The sequence below is a fragment of the Rhinolophus sinicus genome, chromosome 16, assembly GCF_057876585.1.
Source record: "Rhinolophus sinicus isolate RSI-liver-muscle chromosome 16, RSI-T2T, whole genome shotgun sequence".
NCBI classification, from domain to species: Eukaryota; Metazoa; Chordata; class Mammalia; order Chiroptera; family Rhinolophidae; genus Rhinolophus; species Rhinolophus sinicus.
In genome coordinates this window covers 33,140,728-33,162,893 of record NC_142516.1, presented here as the reverse complement: position 1 = coordinate 33,162,893, position 22,166 = coordinate 33,140,728, and the positions used below count along the sequence as shown (strand labels likewise).

Genomic DNA, 22,166 nt, shown 5'->3' with positions numbered 1-22,166 from the left:
CAGGGAGAGCAACGTGTTTGCTAAAAACACAGGTGTATGACAGCATGGCTTGTCAAGAGCATTGTAAGTAGTTTTACATGGCTTGAATGTATATTCTGATTCAGGAAATTGAGAGGCATCAGGTCTTAAAAGACAACTAGGTGGGGAAAAAGTCTGAGGTCATTACTAAGTGTCCTTGAGAACAGCCAAGAGCGTTTGGTGTAGCACAGGCTGTCAAGTGCTTTCAGTTCAGAAACCTGGGTCATAGGAATCTCGATTATTTAGAAAGGCCAACTATAAATCCATCTTCAGGACAGAGACTTACCATACTGTATCCTCCCTGCAGGAAACAGGTTTCAGCCACTAAAGCCGAAGCAGAAAAAGATGGAGTGAAAGTCCCCACGACGCTGGCAGAATACTGCATCAAAACTAAAGTGCCTTCCAATGACAACAGCTCAGATTTGCTTTATGACGACTTGTACGACGACGACATTGATGATGAAGATGAGGAAGAAGAAGATGCCGACTGTTACGATGATGATGATTCTGGGAACGAGGAGTCGTGACGTGGCCCTTGGCGCCCCTGTACTGCCCCGCCGTCTCAGGCCAAGGGAGGGGAGCAGGTGGGGGCCAGCAGTGGCCCCTCAGCAAAACCTATCACGGGGTGGGGAAAACAAACACGGCTCCTGCTGACTCCCCTTATGGATCTCAGTTTGCTCCTTTTTATGGACCTCTTAATGGAGAAAAGGTAATCCTCCACAGTATGTCCGAATTCTTGCATTCTTTACCCTTTCATCACTGTATTGATTTTTTTTTTCTCTTTAAACCCAAACCCCGGCCTCACTTTGTGTCTACAAAGTGTTCACAGCAAAACACGTTTGGTCTGTTTTTAGATTCTTGAAGAATTAGTCTTTCACAAGACATTTAATGTGTTTAAAGCTGAGAACCCATTGGGAGTTCACAAGTGCTGCATATGCTGGGTAGCAAAAGAAAATGGAAAAAAAAAACACAAAAATCCACAAAACAAACTTTTAAAAAAATTTGCCAAGGTTTAGCTGCTCCATTTACATTAGTGTGTGTGCATTTGTTCAGCCCCCTGGTGGTGAATTTTTTCTTTCCTGTTAAGTCTGGGCTACAGTGGGCGTCAGGGCCTTTGTGCTAAGCCTGATGAAATGTGTTCCTACGGGCAGAGCCCCTTCAGCCTTCAGGAAATCATCCTAACAGAGGCCTCAGTACTCTGAGGAGAGAGATCAGATTTTGTTTTTTTGAAATCGATTGGGATCTAAAGCCTGAAATAAATATTCATACTTTACATAGACCTGAGCACTTGATTGCTATTTATTTTAAAGGCAGAGTTGTTTTCCCCTCCCTCTGAAGAGAGTGGGGGGGGGGGGGGGATTAGTGGTGTGGAGTCTTAGTGATGGCAACAAAGTTAAAAGTCACTATGCCAACTTTGGTTGATGCTGCTGGGGGAAAAAAGTGAAGACTACTGGTGACCACTGTTGGGAGAGAAAACATCTGTTTTATATATTTAACAAGGCCTTTCCCTCAAAGATACACTTTTACCATGAGGATTTTTTTTTTAAGCAGCCAGTTTTAATTGCTCAGTATTAATACTAGGTGCATGTGTTAAAGTTTTGGTTTTCATTGAGCTAGTGATAACTGTGGATGTATGTGAGACACGAGTGACCATTACCTTTCCTCAGTGGATGTGACCTGGACTTTTCTCTCCTTTCAATGGACTGACTGCGGAGTACAAGCAGAAGCTGTGCGTGGAGCGTGCCCTGGGCTGAGGGGGCTGGCTGCAGGCATTGTCTGGGTGACACTAGATCTTCCTGCTGAGCAGTTGCTGCCGCTTTGATTTCCCGGGTCTCAATCATGTGTTACTTCAGTCAATACTGAGATCCATCAGCCTTCACACCAACCAGGGACTTCAGAACTTGGCGGTGACTTCTTACGGGAGCGGGAGCGGGCCAGTTCAGAGGAGGGCAGTATTCTTTCAGTGGGGAAAATCATTCTAATGTAAAATCACAGGTTTTAGAAAGAAAATACAGCAAAGACTATAATCCTACTTCAGATCCCTGCGCACTAGTGTCAACTCCTTTTCTTCAGATCTTAGCTCAGAAAGAACAAAAGGGTTGATGAGGGACAGGGTAGGATGGATCCTAGGACAGAGTAGGTGATGCTCACTTCCTTAGCTCCTCCTTCCTTTCTGATCTCAGGGTTTTCATTCGCTCTTCAGACTCTACAAATGTTTGCTGACTAATTCCCAGCAACCCTCTCTGGCCTCTAAAGTTTGGTCTAGTATTAAGTGAGAACATTTAATGTGCTATGGCTCACATGGGACAGTGTTGAGCCTGGTCCCAGAATCTGTCCAAACTACATGGGGTCAGGGTCACTTGGACCCGAATCTAGTGACTCGTCGGATTCAGAGAACAGAACAGCCCTTTGTGACAAAACACTCTGACTGCAAACTCACAGAAGGATGTTGAAACTAGCTTTTTACTCCCCACGCTTAAGTATAGCTTCCAAATAACCTGCAAATATTCTGGAGCCCAGTCTTTCATGATGCCCTGATAAGCCCCACCACCACCACACACGTTTACAGCCAGTAGCTTGGTCTTACTCTTTTGGAACCCTGAAATTAAGCTTTTCTTTCCCCTTCCTGCTAAAGCATTTCTCTCCCAGGGCAGGGCAGGCACCTTGGCGGTGTGGGAGGTGCCATGCTGCTCAGCCCTGTCCCATTAGGCCCTGTTGGCATCTGTTGCACATTGACTCAGGGAGCCAGAGAGCCAGGTGGTTGTACCTCTCAGCCCTTTGGGGTGTTACTATTGAGGGCTGGGTTTGCCTCTGATAAAGTACAATCAGTTCCAGAAAAGACTGGGGTGTGTTGATTTTGCCAACAGGTAGACATTCTGATAGCTCACACTGACTTGTGAAACCCAGATGCTGGTTCCAGAGCTCTGTCCTGAGAATAACACATCCTGTGGCAAAAGAAAACTTGAGCATGTAACACTTTTCTTACTAGGAATGGAGATCTCAGGCTCAAGCCAGACCTTGTGACTCTAGTTGTGCTGATCATTTGGTGTAACATGAACCCCAAACCCTGCATTTTTAGATTCCTTTTGATTTTAAGAGGCCTCTGGGTGCTCTTCAGGCCTGTGTTTTTGAGGCTGGGTGGAGAAAGTATATCATGATTCCGTTGTTGCTTCTCAAAGTCTTCCCCCCTCTATTTCATATCATTCCAGAGTTCTTTTCTATTAGCCAGACTTTTTTTGTAGTCCCTTCTTTCCTCTTGGTAATTCTTTATTTGCTGGTTTCCTTATTTCGGGGACATATATATGAAATTGAAGGGGAAAATGTGTAGTTCTCCACTGAAAATTAACTCTCCACCCCTCCCATCCTGATAAAAAGGTTTACATTTACAAAAAGATTCAGATGCAATTTTCAACTATTCTGAAACCAGCAGGACACACCTGACTTTAATAGTTTTCTTAGCTGAAATTGTAGATGTTTTTCTTCAGTTTAACTTATGAGAAAAGATTATCTGATGCGTTTGTGTTGAACCTCCCCGTTAGTGGTTTATTTTGTCTTTTTCTGCCCATCTGTCTACTAATAAAATGTGAAATAAAATATACCTGTATTGCTACTTCCCCATGGGATGACCCTCTTCTTTCTTTTCTCGTGTTAAAACTAAAAGGTGGTCTGAGTATTTCCACTGTTCCCTTGCAGGTTATGCCCAGGACTCAGCTGAAAAATTAAAACAAACAATAACCAAATCTTGCTGACCTGCCTTTTATGGCATTCTGCCTTAGCTCGCCTTGCAGAATAAACATCCCCGATCCTTATTATCTTTTAAGAAAGGCTATGAAAGACATAGCCACATTGTTAACCTTAATTCTGAAATAGGGCACAATCTGCCAGTGCAAGTAGGTCAGTGGGAGGGTTGCAGGGGTGCTCCACTGCCCTCCTTAGGAGGCCATTTGTTTTCATTGTCGCTTATCTTCCAAACTTCCTGCTGCTAAAACTTCTATTAAAGTTCCCATTTAGTTTCAGTTGCAGGCAACTTATTTTTGTTCTGGTCAGGATCCCAGGCTATGGGTTAACAGCTGCACGTGTCCCATCTGATGAAACGACCATTAATTTTAGAAGTGAAAGCAGAAACAGACTACCACTCTGGCTGGCTCTGGCACAACCATTTGACCAATACTTAAAGCAACACTCATCTTGTTTGCTTATCTAGCCTAGTCAGAAGGTGTTGTTTAGGACTGAAATGAGAGGCTGTAATGCCTCGGGCAACACCTAGGCCTGAGCTGCCTGCCTACCAGGTTGGAGCATAGTTGTACCACGGACAAGTGGGGAGACCTGCTTCCTGCCAGACACACAAGAATACTTAACAGCTCTGCCGTCTTCTGACAGGTGCTGGACTGGCTTAGAGGGGAAGTCAGAATCCTGGTCGCAGGTGAGCGGTTGCATGGGCCTTTCTGGAGTAGATGCTTAGCCCAGGACCCACTTACCTACTTGATACCACCCTGACTTACTAGTCGTCTGTTCCACCACAGTCCCTGACTGTCCATTAAGATTGTATTTGGTTGATGAAGAACAAAGCTTTAGCTGTTCAAACTCTCACGGGCCTAGAACCGTGTTCTGTTCTTATCTTTGCTCCTTTGGAAAATTAATTACCGTGCCCTGGTATTTCTGCTGACCAGGCCCCGTAAGAGACTGCCTATCCTGTAAGTCTGGTACGGAGCTGCAAGAAAAGCAAAGTTAAGTGATAAATACTGTGTCCATCAGGAGGGTATGCTGTCTTTCCAGACGTATCACATACCTTTTCACTCCATGGATGTTGTTTGGTGGCAAGAGACGAGCCCAGCAAAGAAAGGAGTCCCCTCACCTATTGTCAGAAAGACTGAGCACATGAGCCCGGTGAAGTCCCTGAGTCCCTGGAGGCGTAACGAAGACAGCCTGTGTCCTGAGCTGCGCCTTAGTCAGACCACACAGAGACCGTGCATGCTCTCAGAAGTTTATTAGGTGGAGCTTGGGCAAGAGAGAAAACCCCTGAATCAGTCGCCCAGCTGGTTCAGGACAACTGGAATAGAGGAGCCTTGGCATGGAGACGTGCTCTCTTTGAACATATCTGATTTTTTAAAAGGGGAGCTGACTGGCTGGACATCTCTGAGCACAAATTCAGATTACTGTCAGCCAGAGGAAGGCAAGTCTGTGGGGACAAGACCAGACCAGAAGCAGACGCCCCTACTCATAAGACAAACAGGTGACACTTCCATGTTGAGCAGGGGGGGATATCTCTGCTATTCCCAGATTAAGATTTAGCAGGAAAAGAAGATGACAAATGACATAAGGACCAGTTTCTCAAAAACAGAAGGATCAAGTAATTACACAGGGAAGAAAAACAATGGTTTACAAGAGCACAAGTCGTGATTCTTCATTGGTACCTGATCCCATTATCCAACTGCCTTAAAGCAGCCCTTCCAGACTCTGCCCCTCGCAGCCTGCTGGCCGGGAGTGGAAGGCCTCAAGGCAGAAGGGGGAAGGGGCTTGAGGGAGAGAGCAGACCTAAGAGTAGCGGCTGCAGCAGCCCCCCTTCCCTCCCCAAAGACTTCTGTCACATTTACAAATACATACATAAATACATTACATACAAGGACGAGTCTGGGAGGCAGGCTCCCCACAGAGGCTCCGCTGACACAATTACACGTCTCAGGAATTCTAGGAACGGGCACAGGGCTCCCAGAACTGGGCTCCATGTGTTCTCCTGCCCGGGGTAAGCCCTGTCCCATCCCACCCCTCTTCTGGGTTCAGTTTGTCCAGTATGGAGAGTTGCCGTAGGCAGGTTTGGAGGCTTGCGACTTGGGCTGCAGGGAGCTGGGCTGGCTGCGCTGACCTGAGCCACTCTGAGGAGGAGAAGAAGGCTGTCAAGGCTGGAGCAGAAGCCCCAACCCAGGGCAGGGTGGTGCTTCCTCCATCACCGGCCTCACCTGGGCATCCTGTGCAAGGTGGTGGTGTAACAGCTGTGAGTGAGGCTGCTGGTGGGTGGGCAGGATGTGCAAGAATGGTGGGGGTGCATAACCAGGGGCTGCTCCAGGCGCCAAGGGCCCCGTGGAGCCCAAGGCCGAGGGCAGGCTGAACGGTGGAGGGGTCCCTGCATGAAAGCCCTGCTTGTCAAAACTCTGCAGGACAGAGAGACAACAGTGAGGGCCAGCTTGGGCTGCACCTCCCACCAGCCTATGCGCCCACCCTGTTCCTCCCTCACCTGAGTCTTGTTGTAGACAGAACCAGTCATGTCAGGTAGGCCTGTGGTGCTTGACGACACAGACACTCCTAGAAGAAAAAGCAGTTGTTGCCACAACAGGTGGCACAGCTCCAGCCTCCCCCACCTCCAGGGCACTCTGGGCTCGCCTTGCCTGAGAAAGTGTCAGGGAGGAGACAACTACTCTGGGCCTCAGTCCTGGAAAGGAGGGGGAGACGCTACCTTTGCCAGGCCCAGAACCTGCAGACTTGTTTTGTGCCTGCGATGATCCACCATAGCCACCCTTGCTGTAGTCTCCCGCTGCTGTCCCCTGGGTCAGGTCATCATAACCTAGCAGGGCAGGTACAAGAGGCACGTGTGAGCTAGGCAAGCCTCCCCCCCCCACCCATGTGTTTCCGTGCTGGGAGCAGCCCTCACCTGTGCTGTAACTGTGCTGCCCATAACCACCGGCCTGCTGGAAAGGGGTGGGGGCGGTGCTGAGGTTCACACCGTGCTGCTTGGCTGAGGCCGGAGGCACCTGGTGGGGCAAGAAAGAGGCGCTAGTGGAGGAAGAGCGCAGGCGGGGCAGGCCAGGCGCTCCCCGGCTCAGCTGCAGGCAGCAGGTGGCACCATCGCAAGGGACCTGTGTCCATTAGGGCAACACGTGGGATCTAAAATCAGGCAGGGAAGGAAGCTGCCCGCAGCCTAACACATTCCCGAAGGCCAGCCAAGACTAAGTGGGCTCATGTCCCTCCCTCCCTGCTTGTGCTCCCGCGCTGGAATAACAACGCCCACAAACACTCACAAACATGGTGGGCCCGTACTGGAAGGCACTGGGCACGCCTGTGTAGTACGGGAGGCCAGTGTAGCTGTAGCCAGGGGGCAGCGCTGGATTCAGAAAGGGCTGCTGAGCTGCATGGTGGGCCTGGGACTGGCTCTGCTGCGCCTGAGCCAGTGTGGTGGGGGGTGCGGGGGATGCAGAGTCACCTCGGCCAAACTTTGGGACATCACCTACGAGAAGAGGAGCATTGACTCTAATCACTGCCCCTTATCCAACCAAGAAAAGAGCCAGACCAGGCTGGGTCCTGCGAACAGGAGTAGGTCTGGCTGCCAGCTAGCCACGGAAAGCTAGCAGGCCTCTTGCAGCCCTGTGCTTCTGTTTCCAGCTGCCTGGGATTAGCTACAGGCCAATCCACTGTCCCAGCCCCTGTCCTTGTGTCCTGAACAGACTAACCTGAATATGGGTTGTTTGCGAGGCTCCCATCTCGGCTGGCAAGGGCTGTGGGTGTAGCAAAGGGAATTCCGTAGTAATCCTATGAGAGAGCGGGGAGGCTCAATCAGCGGAGCGGCCTCATCCCACCCCCAGGAGAGCAGGCCCAGCAGGCAGCACGGGCCCCCCAAGTGATGCCACACCCCCAGGAAACGCTACACTGCAGGGACATCACATGCACAGCTCCAGAGGGCAGCATTCAGAGAATTCCAAGTAAATGGTGCCCATCGGAGGTATACCATGTGGCAGCCGGAGCACGGAGCATGCAGACACACTGACCAATCCCTCAGTCTTCCATGAGCGCAGAGCCCCTGGAGGCCCAACCTCACACATCCACTTCACACTGAAGATGGATGCTGGTGAGTGCCACGGCCTGAACCAACTCTACTGGCTTTTCCTGAGCAATTCTAAAAAGCAGGTAGGAATGTTGACTGGATGGTAGAAACCTGAAAGAGTCAGCAGGAAAGGAAGTGCCTAAAGGGCTTCACAGGGGTCAGGGCAGCAATCCCAGGCAGGCACAAGGACAAGCAGGATCCCAGGCCAGGTGCTGAACTTGCCTCTCGCCACCTACTCTGCCATGGCAACACTGATACCACACAGGAACCGGGGGAAGTGTGGACACCAAGAGGGCAAAACACAGTGGAGTTCTGTGGAAAGGGGGAGGCTGCTCTGACCCTCACCACCCAGGGCTTTGCAGTCCCAGACAACCTGCTCCCTGGCCTCTGAGCCAACGGAAAGCGCTCCTGCTTTCCTCGTGGGCAACAGTGCTCGGTCACAACCAGAAAGGAGCCATCCTGGCTGGGAATAGCACGTGCACACTCTCCTTCTGCCTCATCTCCAGGAAACCTCCAGGAAACCCCTAGCACCCTCCGCCCAGAACCTGAGGAGGAGGCAGGGCTAGAAAACCACAGAGCTAGTAGGAACACAACTAGGGACAGGCCTAGAGAAAGAAAATCCAAAGGTGGGAACTAGGCACAAAAGTGCCAGAGTTGCTAGGAAATGACCAAAGGGGAAAATGAAAGCACTGTATCTCAAAAGGTAGACCCAGAGGCAATTTCTTCTAAGGCACAAAATGATCAAAGGAATATGAGGCAGATGACTCCCAGGGCTGGGGTCCCAATGAGCCATTCCTGGGGGGTCTGCCCAGGACCCACATGCAGACTCACTCAGGACCACCTCCTGCATTCCATCCGTGATGCCTTGGGGCCCGATGGCTATGAGGTTTCACTAGCATCAGGGGGACGAGGGCCACTTCCAGTTTCCCCCCTGAGCCCAAGGCTCAGGCTTCCCCAGAGACTCTAAGTTCTGTTGACCAGCCCTAGAAATCTACCATCATGTCTTCAACATCCTTTGGGGGTCCAGCAACAGCTGGACAGTCCAGCAGCCCTGTGAGCAGCAGCGTAATAGGCCACTGGTTCGCGCATGAAGGAAGAGCTGCCCAGCTACCAGCCTCTGCCTCTGGAAATACTTCAGTAGATGGAAACCAGTTCTCCTGAGAGACGAGAGCTTGAGCCACGGCCTGGGAAGTGAAGGTGATACTTGCAGCTCCCTGAGCATTCTGTGGCGGGGGCGGGGGGAGCAACACCAATGGGAGGAGTCTGAGGAGGACACCTCAATGGGGAGAACTACCTCTTCCCTGGAGAACAGGAAAGACCACATCCGGTGGAGGGGACAAAACAGCCTTTTACTTCCCAGCAATGTGACAGACGTTTCCCCAGAGTCCGGGAAACACCCGATCAGGGAGCGTGCCTCCCTCCACAACCTGTCTCCACTGCAGGCCTATTCACGTGGCCATCCCAGGGAAGGCCTCGTGCCCCAACCTCAAAGCAAGGCTCAGAGTGAGGCCCAGAGGGAGGACCTGGGGCCAACATCCTTGCAAACAGTGAGGGCAGGGGAGACCCAAAAGGGCCCTGAAAGACTATCAGCTCTAGCCACTCCCTCAACTGGGGACAGAAGAGCAATGGCGTCATCACAGTGTTACCCACGGCTACCTTCAGAGTCAGATACTAGATGGCACTTCAAAGGAGAAGACTAAAAACTCGAGGGGCAGGCAAACAACCCCATGTCTTGTGTTACATGGTTCTTCTTTTTCTAAAAAGGGGAAGAGGTGAGGGAAGAGAATGACCCCCAGCTCATAGGGGCACTGCCTACTGGGGCCCCAGGGACGAGCACAGGACACTCGTACGCCCCGGCTGTAGGCGCACTGGGCACAAGCCCCAAATGGAAGCAATGTGCTTAGTGGCGGTGCTGACAGAGGTCCCCAGGCCGAGTGCCCTGAGGCCAGGCACGGTGGCCAGAGAGGAAGGGCCTGTGAAAGAGCCTGGATCACCGCCCACCCCACTGCCATGTCCCACTCACCACTGGCAGCCGTGACTGCAGCATCTGGAGCTCGTCGTAGCCATAGATCTGTGTGAGGACCAAAAGGGGTGTTAGGGACACCGTTCCCTCATCTGCTGGGAAGCCCAGGCACGTGTGGGGGCCTAACCAAGGCTGGTGGCTAAGACACATCAGGAGGGGACCTAGATGAGCTGCCGTGAGAAGATAACCCTGCCTCGATGGAGTCTAGACAGAGAAATACCAGGGGTCCGAGCAGCAGCAGCCCACGGCCCCCTCACAGGTCCTGCCAAGCGCCAGCTGGAGGCGGGGGGTTGGGGGGGGGGTTGGGGGGGGGGGGGGAACTGGCCAGGAGCTCCGCAGGTGCTCACCGGGTAAGCAGGAAGCAGTCCTCCGGGACCCATGAGGTACTGGTTGTGCAGCAGGGGGGGCACCCCCTGGGGCAGGTTAGGGGGTGCTTTGCCTGTAAAAACAAAAATCAAACAAAGTGAAGTGGCCACCACAAAGAGTGAGATTCCTCAGCTGTTATAGGGGTTGGGGGGTGTTGGGCTCATTGTCACAGATGGGGCCACAGCCAAGAGGGAAGGGCAGCAGCTGAGAGATACAGAGGGCCATGCTAGGAAGTGGGGAGACAGAAAGCACGTGCCCCACATTCAGGCTGTTTCAATGTCAGAGGATTCCATGCCCGAACAGAAGCACTGTCCCTCACCCACTCCTGAAGGTCACACTGCAGTGAGCACACATGACATAAGGAACAACCTGCGTCCTCAGAACAGAAGGAAGGCCAGACAGTGTGAGGAGAGGGACAGGCCACGTCACAGGTGGGTTTTAGCACGTTCTACCAAACCACAGTTTGCTCGGCCCACACAGACCGCCCAGGTTTGGCCGACAGGCAGTCAATCACACTAAATGACCAGAAGGAGCCACTGATAGCTGCTCCCTGGCCCCTCCATGGCACCATGTCATTGCAGCTCCAGGGATGAGCGAGGACAGAAAAGACCGTGGAGCTAGAAGCAAAAAGGCTCCCAGGAATCCTGCCAAGGGGAGCCCACCCAAAAGACCAACTTCACCCACCCCCATACAGGTGCTGGAAGGACCGGGCCTCGACGTCAGCGGAACAAAGCGGACGGCGAGCACTGGCTGTGGAGACACGCGTCTCCTGGTGTGTGTGGGGGCCCACCATGCCCTGCCCACCTCTGGGCACCCACCTGAGGTCACCAAGGGCGTGGCCCTGGTACTGCTGCTGGGGGCGCTGTTCACCGTGTTCACGCTGCTCGGCAAGCTGAGCCCTGAGGACGTGGCACTCGAGGCGGAGGTTGTCGCCGTGGAGAAGGTGGCCGGGGACTGGAGGGAAGGGGTGCTCTCCACACTGGCATGCTGGCAAAATAAAAAAGCCAGGACATGTGGATCTGGGGACAAGGCACAAGGGTGTAGAGAATCTGGCCTGGCATTGGGGCCTGCAGCCCGAGGCTCTGACAGAGGGGCTATGTGCTCAGCGCTCACGGTGGCCGCTCACTGCAGGCAGGTTAGGCCACTGGGACACAACTCATCAGCTAAGTATCGAGACTGTTAAAGTTGACCTTTATAACCAAAACCCTCCTAAAGATTCTTACTGTTGCTCATGCTTTGGTGTCTGAAACAAGGCACAGAAGCGCCAAGTAAATCTTAAATGAACACAGGTCATCTGCATACGAGGTAAGAACCCACCTTGCAGAGAAGCAAGCAATCTCAGGACAACTGACAAGAGGCGACAGGCAGGCCAGCCCGTCAGAGCTTTCTGGGGGTGTCCCTCTACTGGGCTTCTAGCTACTGTGATCTGGCAGTCACAAGTGGCCGAGAGAGGCCTCTGCTCCAAAACCTAGTGACACTTTGCAGGCCATCAGGACCTACTAAAGGGCTTCGCCTGTCCCTATGCTTACTTGACAAGATACACCTGGGAAGGAAGGGCAAAACCCAGCGAAAAGCTCTGAAGAGCCTGCGTTCCAGGAATCCTGCCTAGCCGCCCAACTCCAGATAGTAAGCAGTCAGGTGCCAGGGAGGGATTTAAGGGCTGAGAGGTGGGTGGGTAGAAGAAGTGTACCCGGTTGGCCAAAGCAAGGCCCGAAGAGGGAGGAAAGGCTATAGAAGACTGAGACCAGCCTCCAAACTAAAACATGTGCAGGACAAAGAAGCCTAGAAACTCCCGGAGAAGAAGCCAAAGAACAGGAAGGCCCAGGAGAAAGGGAGCCACCACGTACCTTGCCTCCTATCACACAGATGGCTCTGTGCACGTCCCAGCCCCACAGGATGCCCTACCCACCTGAGTACAAGCCTTAGGGCCCTAACAGCCAGAACTGGTTCAGCCAGCTGAAGACAACTAGAATCATGGTCTCCTGGGGCTCCCCATGTGTCCTGCTCCTTCAGCGCAGAGGGACAGAAGCAGGGCGAACGCTGTTCCAGCCCTGCCCAGCCAGACGGCTTCACGCTCCTCTGCATGGGTCCAGGCTGACCACCAAGAGCCGCTTGCTCGAGAACTCACTCCTGGTGTGCTGAAAGGAACTCAAGAGTCATCTAGCAAGCCTCTCCTATCCCAGCTGACCCTGAGCTCCCAGATCTGTGAGGGCGACAGGCCGCTGGTGTAACCAGCCTCCACCCCATTTAAACAGCTCACTCAGTCCATCCAATGGGCCCAGAGAAGCACAGCTGCACCAAACCTTCCACAAGCACATAAAGGGCAGGAGAAAACACTGAGATTTCCTTCATAACCTTAAAGGAAGAAACATCTAATCATGACAGACCATGAAAGACAGACTGATACAACTGACTATACAAAAATCAAAAATATTTAAAAAATGACAAACCTAGGAAAAATATCTGCACCTCCTATCATTAAGGACTACTTACTAGTCTCCCGAATATAGAGTACCTAGAAATAGACATCCAGGACCTAACAGAAAAATGAACAAACAACATAAACTACTCACCAAAAAAGGAAATACAATGGTTCCCAATATATAAAACAGATGGTCATCCTCATTCAATTAAAAACTATACTGACAGGTCATTTTTCTATTAACACATTGGAAAAATACAAATATTCGGTAACACCATTTCAAGAAGCAATGGGGAAATAGGACATTTCATTCATCACCAATGGGCGGTAAATAGGTTCATCACTGTACAGGGCAATGTGGCAATTTGTACACACGGGCCAATGCCTGGCAATCCCACGTCTAGGATTTACCCTTAGCTATTACTGCACAATGACACGACGCATATAGGAGGGCATCAAATGAACTCTGTAGTGTCAAGACTGAAAACGGCCCTGAAGTTCTATCAGTAAAGTGCTGTTTAAATAACCAATTAGGAAAGCTGTGAAAAAAGAACAGAGAACAATGTTGCAACATAAAAACATTTCAAAAATGCACTGTAAAGTGAGGAAAAACGTTGGAGGACACTATGTATGGAATACTCCCATTTATACTACAGGGAACAGAGAGTGAGAGCAAAGGGGAAATGACTACGTATGCAGTTTCTATTTTATTGGTTAAAAAAAAAAAAAGAACAACTCTAGAGGACCAAGCAAATAGAATGAAGAGGGGTAGAACCTCAAACAGATGAGAGACATAAAAAGAAAAGCTTTTCTGTCTTTTATTAATGCATCTTATAACTACGTCAGCCCGTGGCAGTTCTGTCACACTGACAAAGTGGAGGAGTCCCTGAACAAGGCAATTCTGGCTGCGTTCGTTTGCACTGAGGTTGGAGTTTCTTGCTAAGACCCAGAGTGCAGCTAATCCATGCAAACGACAGCACGAGCTGTGATGCGCCAATGCCCGGGGAACAGGCGGCCAGCTGTACAGTGCTCACGACAGGCCACAGGGGTACAGGCAAATGGGCAGAGGTATCCACACTGTACTCGGCTACAGAGATGGTGCTCTCTGTGTGTAATAATTCTCAAAGAACTATACATAACACTTCACTTGGAAAAGTGGAGTTTGAAAGCCACAATGTTAGCCAGATCGTGATGGAAGAATAGAAGTGAAAACTGAACCCTTTTCCATCACCCGATTCTACAGCAAACGACTTGATCCCTTCTTCAGAGGAAACAAATTTCCCCAATTTCCTGACTCCGCCATTCATCTGTACCCAAACTCCCTCTCTGCTTGGGGACCCACCCACTTCAGCCTTGCCAGAAGCCTCCTGTCTCCGAGAGGACATTTTGTTCTTTTCAGGCACCTTTCTCCCCACCGAACCTTATGCTCAAGTCTCTCCTAGCTGTTAGTTAAGTATCCTCCCACTACCCTGCCTCGCTGCCATTTCAGAATCCTTCATTCCTCAACCCACCACACTCTACACCGACACCTACCACTCAGACCATGCTCCCAACTTCACACCTTCAGAAGCCACACTTGAACACCTCCTTCCTCTCTGGCATCAGGACTGGCAGCTGGCACCCACTCGTGCTTCCATTCTTGCCTCTCCACACTGACTCCCTTCTTCAGTGTCAGCCTTCCCAGCCTCTCCCTCTGAGCTGGGGAAGGTAGCCTGAGGTGGCCCGAGGTAAAAGTGGACAGAACACCTAATGCTGCGACTAGGACAGTCCCCAGGGCCACCAACGAACTGGATGCAGTCACACTGACTGGGGTTAAGAGCAGGGCTGTGTGTCTCAGAGAGATACGCGTGTGTACGTGGCAACGGAGGAATATTTTCACAGAAACTCTCCCTTTTCCCTTCATGCATTTTATCTACAATGTCCGTCACTAAGGAGCAGAGGGTTATCCAGGAAAAATGCCCTTGATTAAAGTTGTCTTTTTAGTGGCGTTCAAGCTGAAGTGGGCTATGAGCCCACTTTCCCCTAAAAAGTTTGCAAATACCTTAACATAACATGTCCCAGAAAATAAATCATCCCTGCTAGACAGCAAGGTCTCCTATAACAAACAGTGGTGCTTAGCGACCTCTAGGGAGCAAATTCACCACCTGACAGCCTTGCCCATCATACATCACGTCTGCAGATACGTTCCCAGAGGCATGAACTTAATTAGGAAGCAAGATGTCTTCCATGGTACCTAGGAAATCAACAGCTCAAACCACGTACTTAAATGGAGACAGTACAGACAAGCAGTTCGCCATTATCTCAGACATTTAAAACCCACGAACGAAAGCTGGCCAGCGGGTGACTGAGCCCCGAGCTGGCTGAGCAGGGTGGATGAGGGAGCCCAGAGAACACTTACTGTGTGTGACGTGCTGGAGGCCAGGGCTGCATGCGCAGAGGAGAGGCTGCTCTGATGGCTGGAGAGTGAACTAGAAGACAGAACAAGAGCACCATGTGTGTCCACCTCACCAAGTCACTCCACAGAAGTGGGGCCCACGAGTCTAAGTGGGCAAATGTACGTTTGCCACCCATCACCTTGGAACCCACTCCAGATATTCTGCTGGTTAGAACGACCTAAAGGGTCACTTGCTAGGGAAACCTCCAGAGCCAGCTATGACCATTTGCTCTTTAGACTGGAAAAAGAACAGGACTTCACTAAGAACACCGCCAGCCTTGGAGACCCCATTAAATCTGTGAGTGAAGGAAGAAAATTCCTACGTTCAACCCCACCTGCCAAAGTCAGAGCCAGAATTCCCATCAAATCCAGAATTCAAATCAGATGCTTTTGCTCCTGGCTAAAGGGGGGAAGAGGGGAACTCTGCTCAAAAGATGCAGAGTCAGGATCAAACAAAACCCATTCTCCTACACCCTATTCTAGTAACTTCACCTTTGAAGCCATAACAAGTGCAAATCAGAGACCTGCTCAGAAACCCAACATCATTCTCACTCTGCACGAGAGGCCAAAGCCCAGAGATAGAGGAGAGCCTCAGCCAGGGGCACCCTCCTGAGGGTCAAGGAAGAGTAGCAGCAACCCCTTGGCTCCACCCCATCCCCGGGGGCCCAGTGACAGCAGAGGCATTACAAGCATGCAAGATTTCATCTCTGGTGCTTTTGTGACCCCATCCAGCCCAAACCTACTCCTGAGCATTATTGCAAAAGGCCAGGTCTTCACGCTAGGGGTAACAAGTGGGTTTTGTTCATGGGGAGACCCGTCTATAAGGGCTGCAGGAGTCGGTGCCCCAGTGCGCCTCTCATTTCCCGTATTTTCCTAATACCTGCTAAGCTGAGAGAGAGGGCTGCTGGACAGGTCACCAGGCTGGGACAAGGCGGGCAAAGTGGCAGTGTGCTGGGATGTGGAGGGTAGAAGCGCAGCGCAGGAGGTGGTACTGGGCAGGGGGCCCACAGGTGGGGGCGCGCACGGAGGGTCTGCTGTCTCTGGAGCTGGAACGGAGGAAGTAGCTGAAAGAAACAGATCCGTTAGCTCCAGAACCAACCATGAATGTCTGAAATACACTCAATGTCTTGTGACATGTCAGGCTCGGTTAGACATGTATAAAGTTACATTCCACGTGTAAAATGCCCAAGCAAGTCACTAGACAGTCTCCGTTCTGTTAGATACAATTATCAAAAGGACACGTGATGGTCAGACACACAGGACTCAGGCAAAGAGCAGGAAACATCTTTATAATCATAAACTGTCTTATGATGTGGACATACTTCTCTCAGCTAAAGAAACTGGACCCTAGGCCACACCCAAAAAGTGCAAGAGGCTCTAAGGTTGATATACATAAATATAACGTGAGGCAGTTCCTCAAAAGGCACAACAAGGACCAGTGAAAATCTAGTGGGCACCACCACCCAGAGCTAGCGAGGTCTTTGCTTCTATCAAATCAGGCTGACCTTGTGAAAGCTCACAGCCAGGTTAGGGCAGGTGGAGGCTGAGAGCCTGGGGTATATACACTGTGGGGTTACAGATGCCTAAAATCTGCAGAAAGAATACACACCTGCTGTCCAACACCTACTTTCAAAAGGCACAGTGAGCATTTAGTTCCTCCACATGCGCTTGAACAGAATAACCTCAGAGCACGTTAAGCTTCTTAGACCATGAGTGTGATCAATCCTAACTGCAGAAAAGACTCAGTTTTTGTAACATCCACACATACAACTCAGATATGTGCTTAGAAATATAAAGCATCATTGTCTTCCAGTTGGGAAGAAGCAACCTTCACCCTCCTGCAGCACTCCATGGGAGCCCAGTGGAAAACACATTAATTTCTAAAAGAAAGGACGATTCGAAAATAAGCACAGGCAGCAACACGGTCAACACACAGCTCGGCCAATCCTCACAGTAGTCTTTACACTCCTGAGGCCTACTTTTTACGGACAGTCTATTCCAAACATGACATCCGTTCTCACAGAAATCAGATGAAGACACCACAGATGCCCCTGACTCAAAACTTAGACCCCAAAAGTCACCTCCCTACGTCTTAGATCACACTGATAACAGGTCCACAGAAAGCTTCTCAAAGAACAAGTGTATGTGGATGAAAAGACAGAATAGGTGGAGAAGAGAGCATGGGAGATAAAAACCTATCTGAAATGCACACTATGTTTTCTAGACATTTCATGTCTCCTTCTCTCATTTAAAATCTCCAAATAATCTAGTACACCTCTATGAGTTCTTAACCCCGTGTCAGGACAGAAGAAACTTGCCACCACAGTTTGTGGAATAAGAACCTCCTCTGACATCCAACATTCTCAGCTACCAACGTATCTCCAAACAGCTCTGGCAACCCAACAATACCGAAACCAACTCTGGATAAATCACATGTGTCCTCTCCATTCCGGGTGAGATCCAGTCCTGGTCTGGTAAAATTCCATGTCCACACTCCAAAAAGAATGGTAAATAAAGTTTTTCTGGCTTTCATACCCAATATCCATTTGCCTCACTGAATGATCAACAAAAATCATCATAAACAATCACAGGTAAGTAGCCGAGAATGAAGGAAAGAACAACTAACAGGAAGTCACCTGCACTCTCTCCAGTGATCACTGAGCTGTACCAGAATTGCAGCAGGGGGATCCCCTCATTTTCTCCCAAGTGTTTACAATGAGCAGCACTTTATCCCTCTTCCTAGCAACAGTCCATCAGAACCTGCAGGCAACAAGCATGTCTTCCTGAACTAGCACACCAATTTTTGCTTGAAAAGCCCTTCCCATTATTGGAGCAAGAGCCCTCTGACCATCTTAGAACCTGTACCTCTGAGCAAAACATCTTTTAAATCAATACTACACTCTGGGTATAGTCTGGCTAGGGCAGAATGTGAGACTGTATCACCTCCTTCTTTCAGTGGCTATGATATTTCTAATAATACCACCAGCTACAACCTAGTCACGTGGGACTCTCTAGTTGAACCTCTAAACTCTGCCAAAGAAAGGGTGCCAACAATAGATCAGAAGAAGCTAGCAGGAAAAACGGGACTACTTTTGTCGAATTAGTCCTCAACTTATTTTTTTCCCCATCACACTTAGTTATGCTTTTGTTTTTATTTTTAAGGAGGGCGCAGCTCACAGTGGCCCATGCGGGGAGTGAACCGGCAACTTTGGTGTTAGTAGAAACACGCTCTAACCAACTGACCTATGTTTTGTTTTGTTTTTTTTATTTCTACCAACCATAACAAAGTTATCTTATACACTTACTGTCTATTGTCTGCTGACTTCGAACACCACCATGTCCATTCTATAAGGAAGAGAAAAGAAAGTAAGTAAACCCACAAAAATCAAATAACTCAAATGACTTTCTATTAGGATTTATCCAAAAACATATGAAATCAAATTAATCAAGGAACAGTGGCCTATTTTATTTTGTCTTTTCATAAAAGTAGAGGCAATACGACAAATTCTTAATAAATTCAAGGAGCTGACATTTTTGAAAATCAGAGTGGGTATTTAGGGAAGTAACAAAGACACAACATAAGACCCAAATCACAGGAAGCAACGGAACAGTCCTAAAAATTATTAAGCAATACCAAGAACCAAGGAACTCTCATTACACTGAGCGCACCAGAAACCTTTCTTGTCTCACGTATGTTCTGTTTCCTAAGAACCACTTATGCAGGAAAGAAAAACTTTCCAAATTATAACAAAGATAACTTTCCTATAAGGAATACATTTTATATTAATAGCAAAATGGTTCTCAGACAAAACAGGGATGTTACTATGAAACATGGCTTTTCTGAAGTGGGTGGAGAAACAGTGGTTCGGGACGTGGCGACAGTCCCAGAAGGAGCAGAACACGAACAACTGATTTGAGTTAACCATAAGGTATTTCACTGGAACCAACTCGAAGGAAAACTTTTACTTCCACAGACTGAGCAGGAGAGACATGGCCTAGAGGGCTTGATAATGAAGCCTACAAGGAAGGCTCAGACACCGTCCCCAGGTGTCCCCAGGTGTCCCCAGGTGTCCCCAGGTGGGAGAAAGAGAACCGACATTTCCTTCTTACAAATGTCAACATGACTAAAGGAAATGACAAACCTTACAGCCATTACCTCTACATTAACCCAAATCCAGTACAATTTCTGCATGAAATATAATTTACAACATGTTTTATTCTTAAAACAATTTGAGATTATTTACAAGAAATGTAAACAATAAAACAGAACTGCTAGGGGAAAACAAAACGTAAGTTAAAAGGTTCAAGTCAGGGAAAGGGAAAACAGCACACCTCACCAATATATAAAGATGTGTGGAAAGCAATCAAAGTTCTACTTTTCTGCCTCTCTCTAAATGAGGGTCACTACGCCCTGAACATATACACAAGACATGGAGCGTATGCATCCTAAACAACACAAACCCTGACATACAAAGAAGTCTACTCAAAACTGCACCAAACAGCATAGAAAAAAGGAATGGAAACAGCAGCCATCGGACCTGAGGAATATTTCATTCCACTTTGAAAACCCTTTAAAAAACATAAACAATAGACAAACTAACACAACAGAGGAGCCACATTATTTGTGGCAAGGAAATTCAACGCAAAATAAATGGTGGTAACAAAAATATCAAATGGTCAGGAAAGATCAGAAATCTACAGGGGTTTAGTCCAGCTAGCCAAGCAAGGAATCAGGCAGTGACATGTATGTACAAGCAAAACAAGACATCAGGTTAGAGCTGGAATTGAGATGCCGTGGAGATGACAAAGATTTCAGTGTGGATAGCATGCAGTCTGGCTGATGTTTTAGAAACTGCATAGAAGAGCACTGTCCAAGGGACCATTCTGCAAAAATGGAAATATTCTGTATGTGCACGGTCCTATATTGTAGTCACTAACTGTATCTGGATACTGAGCATTAAAATATGTTTACTGTGTCTGAGGAACTAAACTTGTAATTATTTAATTTAAATAAACTACTACATGTGGCTAGTGGTTACCATATTGGACAGCACAAGAAATAAGCTCCTTGTTAAAGATGACAGATCAATAATACGTGGTTTTTAAAAAATATGTGAACCCAGAAAGACAAATATAGGTGAAAACATGGTCACTGACTTACTGACCTTGTAAAACCAAATCCTAAGCCAGTAGTAGGGAAAACCAGAAAACAAAGCAGCTCAGTATTTCTCTATACCAGCTAACTTTGCAAGTGGCAGTGGAGCGAGGGCTAAATGTAGGGGGATTCGCTGGAAGACTGCACAGAACCAGATCCCCTCCCTCCCGTCTGCACAGCCCCCTCCCACCTTTTCCTAAGGCTCTAAAGTTATCAAGAAGGTAACGCATGGACAGGGTACTGTGAAAAGGAGATGAGCCATGTCAATGTAAACAAAATGAACATTCCAAGGGCACCCTTCTTTTTCCACTAGGTTCTTGTGACACTGTCAGGCAGGCACAGGCCCTACAGGGAAGAGCCTGGAAGCACAGTCCCTGAAGAACCCAAGCAAGCTCAGCCCAAAGGGCCCAAGGGAGCCGACAAAGGAGTTTCTCACCCCCAAAGAAATGACCCACCCATGCTGTCCCCATCAAAGCACACATTCAACAACCTCCACCACCCACCCCAAGCCAAAGCCCTTCATTAACCTTTTAATGTCATGTAGGCAGCCTGGAATCACCAGACATTTCAGGGAAACATCTAACATAAAATATGAAAAAGGGAGATTTAAAAAAAAACACTCTAAAGTAGAGATGTGCAAATATCTCCTGCTTAGAAGGAAATTTAGAAAATGTACCCAAATTTCTGCTAGGCCAATTCAACTGTTTTTAATCTTTTTATATTCCCATCCACTTTTTAAAGTAGCTCTTATTAGAGATCCTTAAACATCTTTGCCTTACAGGAAACTAAAATGTTACAAAAAACATTAGTCTCCTCCTACCCTATCCAAACCACTATGAACAGTTTGGGGTGTGTCCTCATATACCAAACTTCTGGGGCCAGTCACACGTCTGTGTACGGTGTATGAAATGCAAGTCTCAAAAAAGATGTTCATTATTAGCAAATTCAACAAAAGCATAGCCAACTTCTAAAAGAAAAGTCTCACCCAAAAATCTTAATTTCCCACATTACACACTGAGCTCCAAGCAGGACAAGAAGCTGAAAGCCCACTCACCATGACAGTTCCTGGAGCTGCCTCCGATGGACTCACAGAGCTTTGGTATGCAATCCTGTTATGCACAGAACTCTGGTCATAGGAGGAAGGCGTTGTTACTGGACTGGTGGAGCTCAGAGATGAGCTGGTCAGACTGGAGGAGGTAACGACTGAAGTTGTATAGGTGGAGTTCTGTACTGCACTGGTCCTTGGCAGAGAGGTATTCAAAGAATCACTACAAAGAATAAAATTAAACATAATTTTGTATTAGATATAAATTTGCGTCACCTTTACATGGCTTCATGGAGTAGAACTATTTTATCACTTTGTCATATTCTAAACTAAACAAACATGTCTATAACTATAAATTGATACTACCACATTCTTTAAATGCATTAACAATGCATTGAAGGTTCAAAGCAACCCCCACCAAAAGAAAAAAGCTAGACCCACCTAATTGAATTGATAGGCAGAGAGACAGCTTTAAGAATCTTTTAGGAATCCAGATGTCTGAGATCATCTTTAGAAAGGGAACCCAAGCAAATATCAGGACTTTGGACACTGAAAAGTGGAAAACTAACTAATAAAATAAAATCTAAAATTTGGGCTTCTCTATAAAATATTCCACTGAAGGAAAGTAAATGTTGGCAAGATGTGAAGAAATTGCATCCCTCAGAGATTACTCATAAAATGTAAAATGCTGCAGCCACTGTGGAAAAAGTTTGATGCTTCCTCAAATGGTTAAATATAAAAGTTACCATATGACCCAGCAATTCGTAAGAACCAAAAGCACACAAACTCTGTAACTGAATGTTCATAGCAGCATGATTCATAATAGCCAAAAAGGAGGAACAATCCAAATGTCCATCAACTAACGAATGAATAAACAAAATGTGGTATTC

General features: G+C 48.4%; 2 protein-coding genes and 1 non-coding gene across 10 annotated transcripts in view; 1 reads left to right on the top strand and 2 right to left on the bottom strand.

The window, feature by feature from the left end:
* Positions 1 to 1,297, top strand: part of UBE2R2 (ubiquitin conjugating enzyme E2 R2) — an 86,177-nt gene extending 84,880 nt beyond the window's left edge. Inside the window, exon 5 of the mRNA XM_019734336.3 lies at positions 326 to 1,297. Within this exon, the coding sequence (XP_019589895.1) occupies positions 326 to 545 (220 nt within the window). The 3' untranslated portion in view covers positions 546 to 1,297. The remainder of the gene's footprint in view (positions 1 to 325) is intronic.
* A 3,691-nt stretch (positions 1,298 to 4,988) lies between these two features.
* The window catches only part of UBAP2 (ubiquitin associated protein 2), a 102,139-nt gene continuing 84,961 nt past the window's right edge, over positions 4,989 to 22,166 (bottom strand). For 7 of the 8 annotated variants that reach the window (XM_088792949.1, XM_074330648.2, XM_074330645.2 and 4 more), the window contains 14 exons: positions 21,286 to 21,499; positions 18,382 to 18,421; positions 15,957 to 16,140; positions 15,041 to 15,110; positions 11,039 to 11,207; positions 10,202 to 10,293; positions 9,855 to 9,902; positions 7,461 to 7,539; positions 7,032 to 7,237; positions 6,665 to 6,764; positions 6,470 to 6,577; positions 6,251 to 6,318; positions 5,976 to 6,167; positions 4,989 to 5,891 (listed from right to left, as the gene is read on the bottom strand). In XM_088792949.1, coding sequence (XP_088649075.1) covers positions 5,796 to 5,891; positions 5,976 to 6,167; positions 6,251 to 6,318; positions 6,470 to 6,577; positions 6,665 to 6,764; positions 7,032 to 7,237; positions 7,461 to 7,539; positions 9,855 to 9,902; positions 10,202 to 10,293; positions 11,039 to 11,207; positions 15,041 to 15,110; positions 15,957 to 16,140; positions 18,382 to 18,421; positions 21,286 to 21,499 — 1,666 coding nt within the window. In that variant the 3' untranslated portion in view covers positions 4,989 to 5,795. Of the gene's footprint in view, positions 5,892 to 5,975; positions 6,168 to 6,250; positions 6,319 to 6,469; positions 6,765 to 7,031; positions 7,238 to 7,460; positions 7,540 to 9,854; positions 9,903 to 10,201; positions 10,294 to 11,038; positions 11,208 to 15,040; positions 15,111 to 15,956; positions 16,141 to 18,381; positions 18,422 to 21,285; positions 21,500 to 22,166 lie in introns of all 8 variants that reach the window. The other variant, XM_088792948.1, reaches the window with a different exon arrangement.
* LOC141571439 (small nucleolar RNA SNORD121A) lies at positions 16,808 to 16,890 on the bottom strand. Its single transcript, XR_012496181.1, has one exon. It is a non-coding gene; the product is annotated as a small nucleolar RNA SNORD121A (small nucleolar RNA).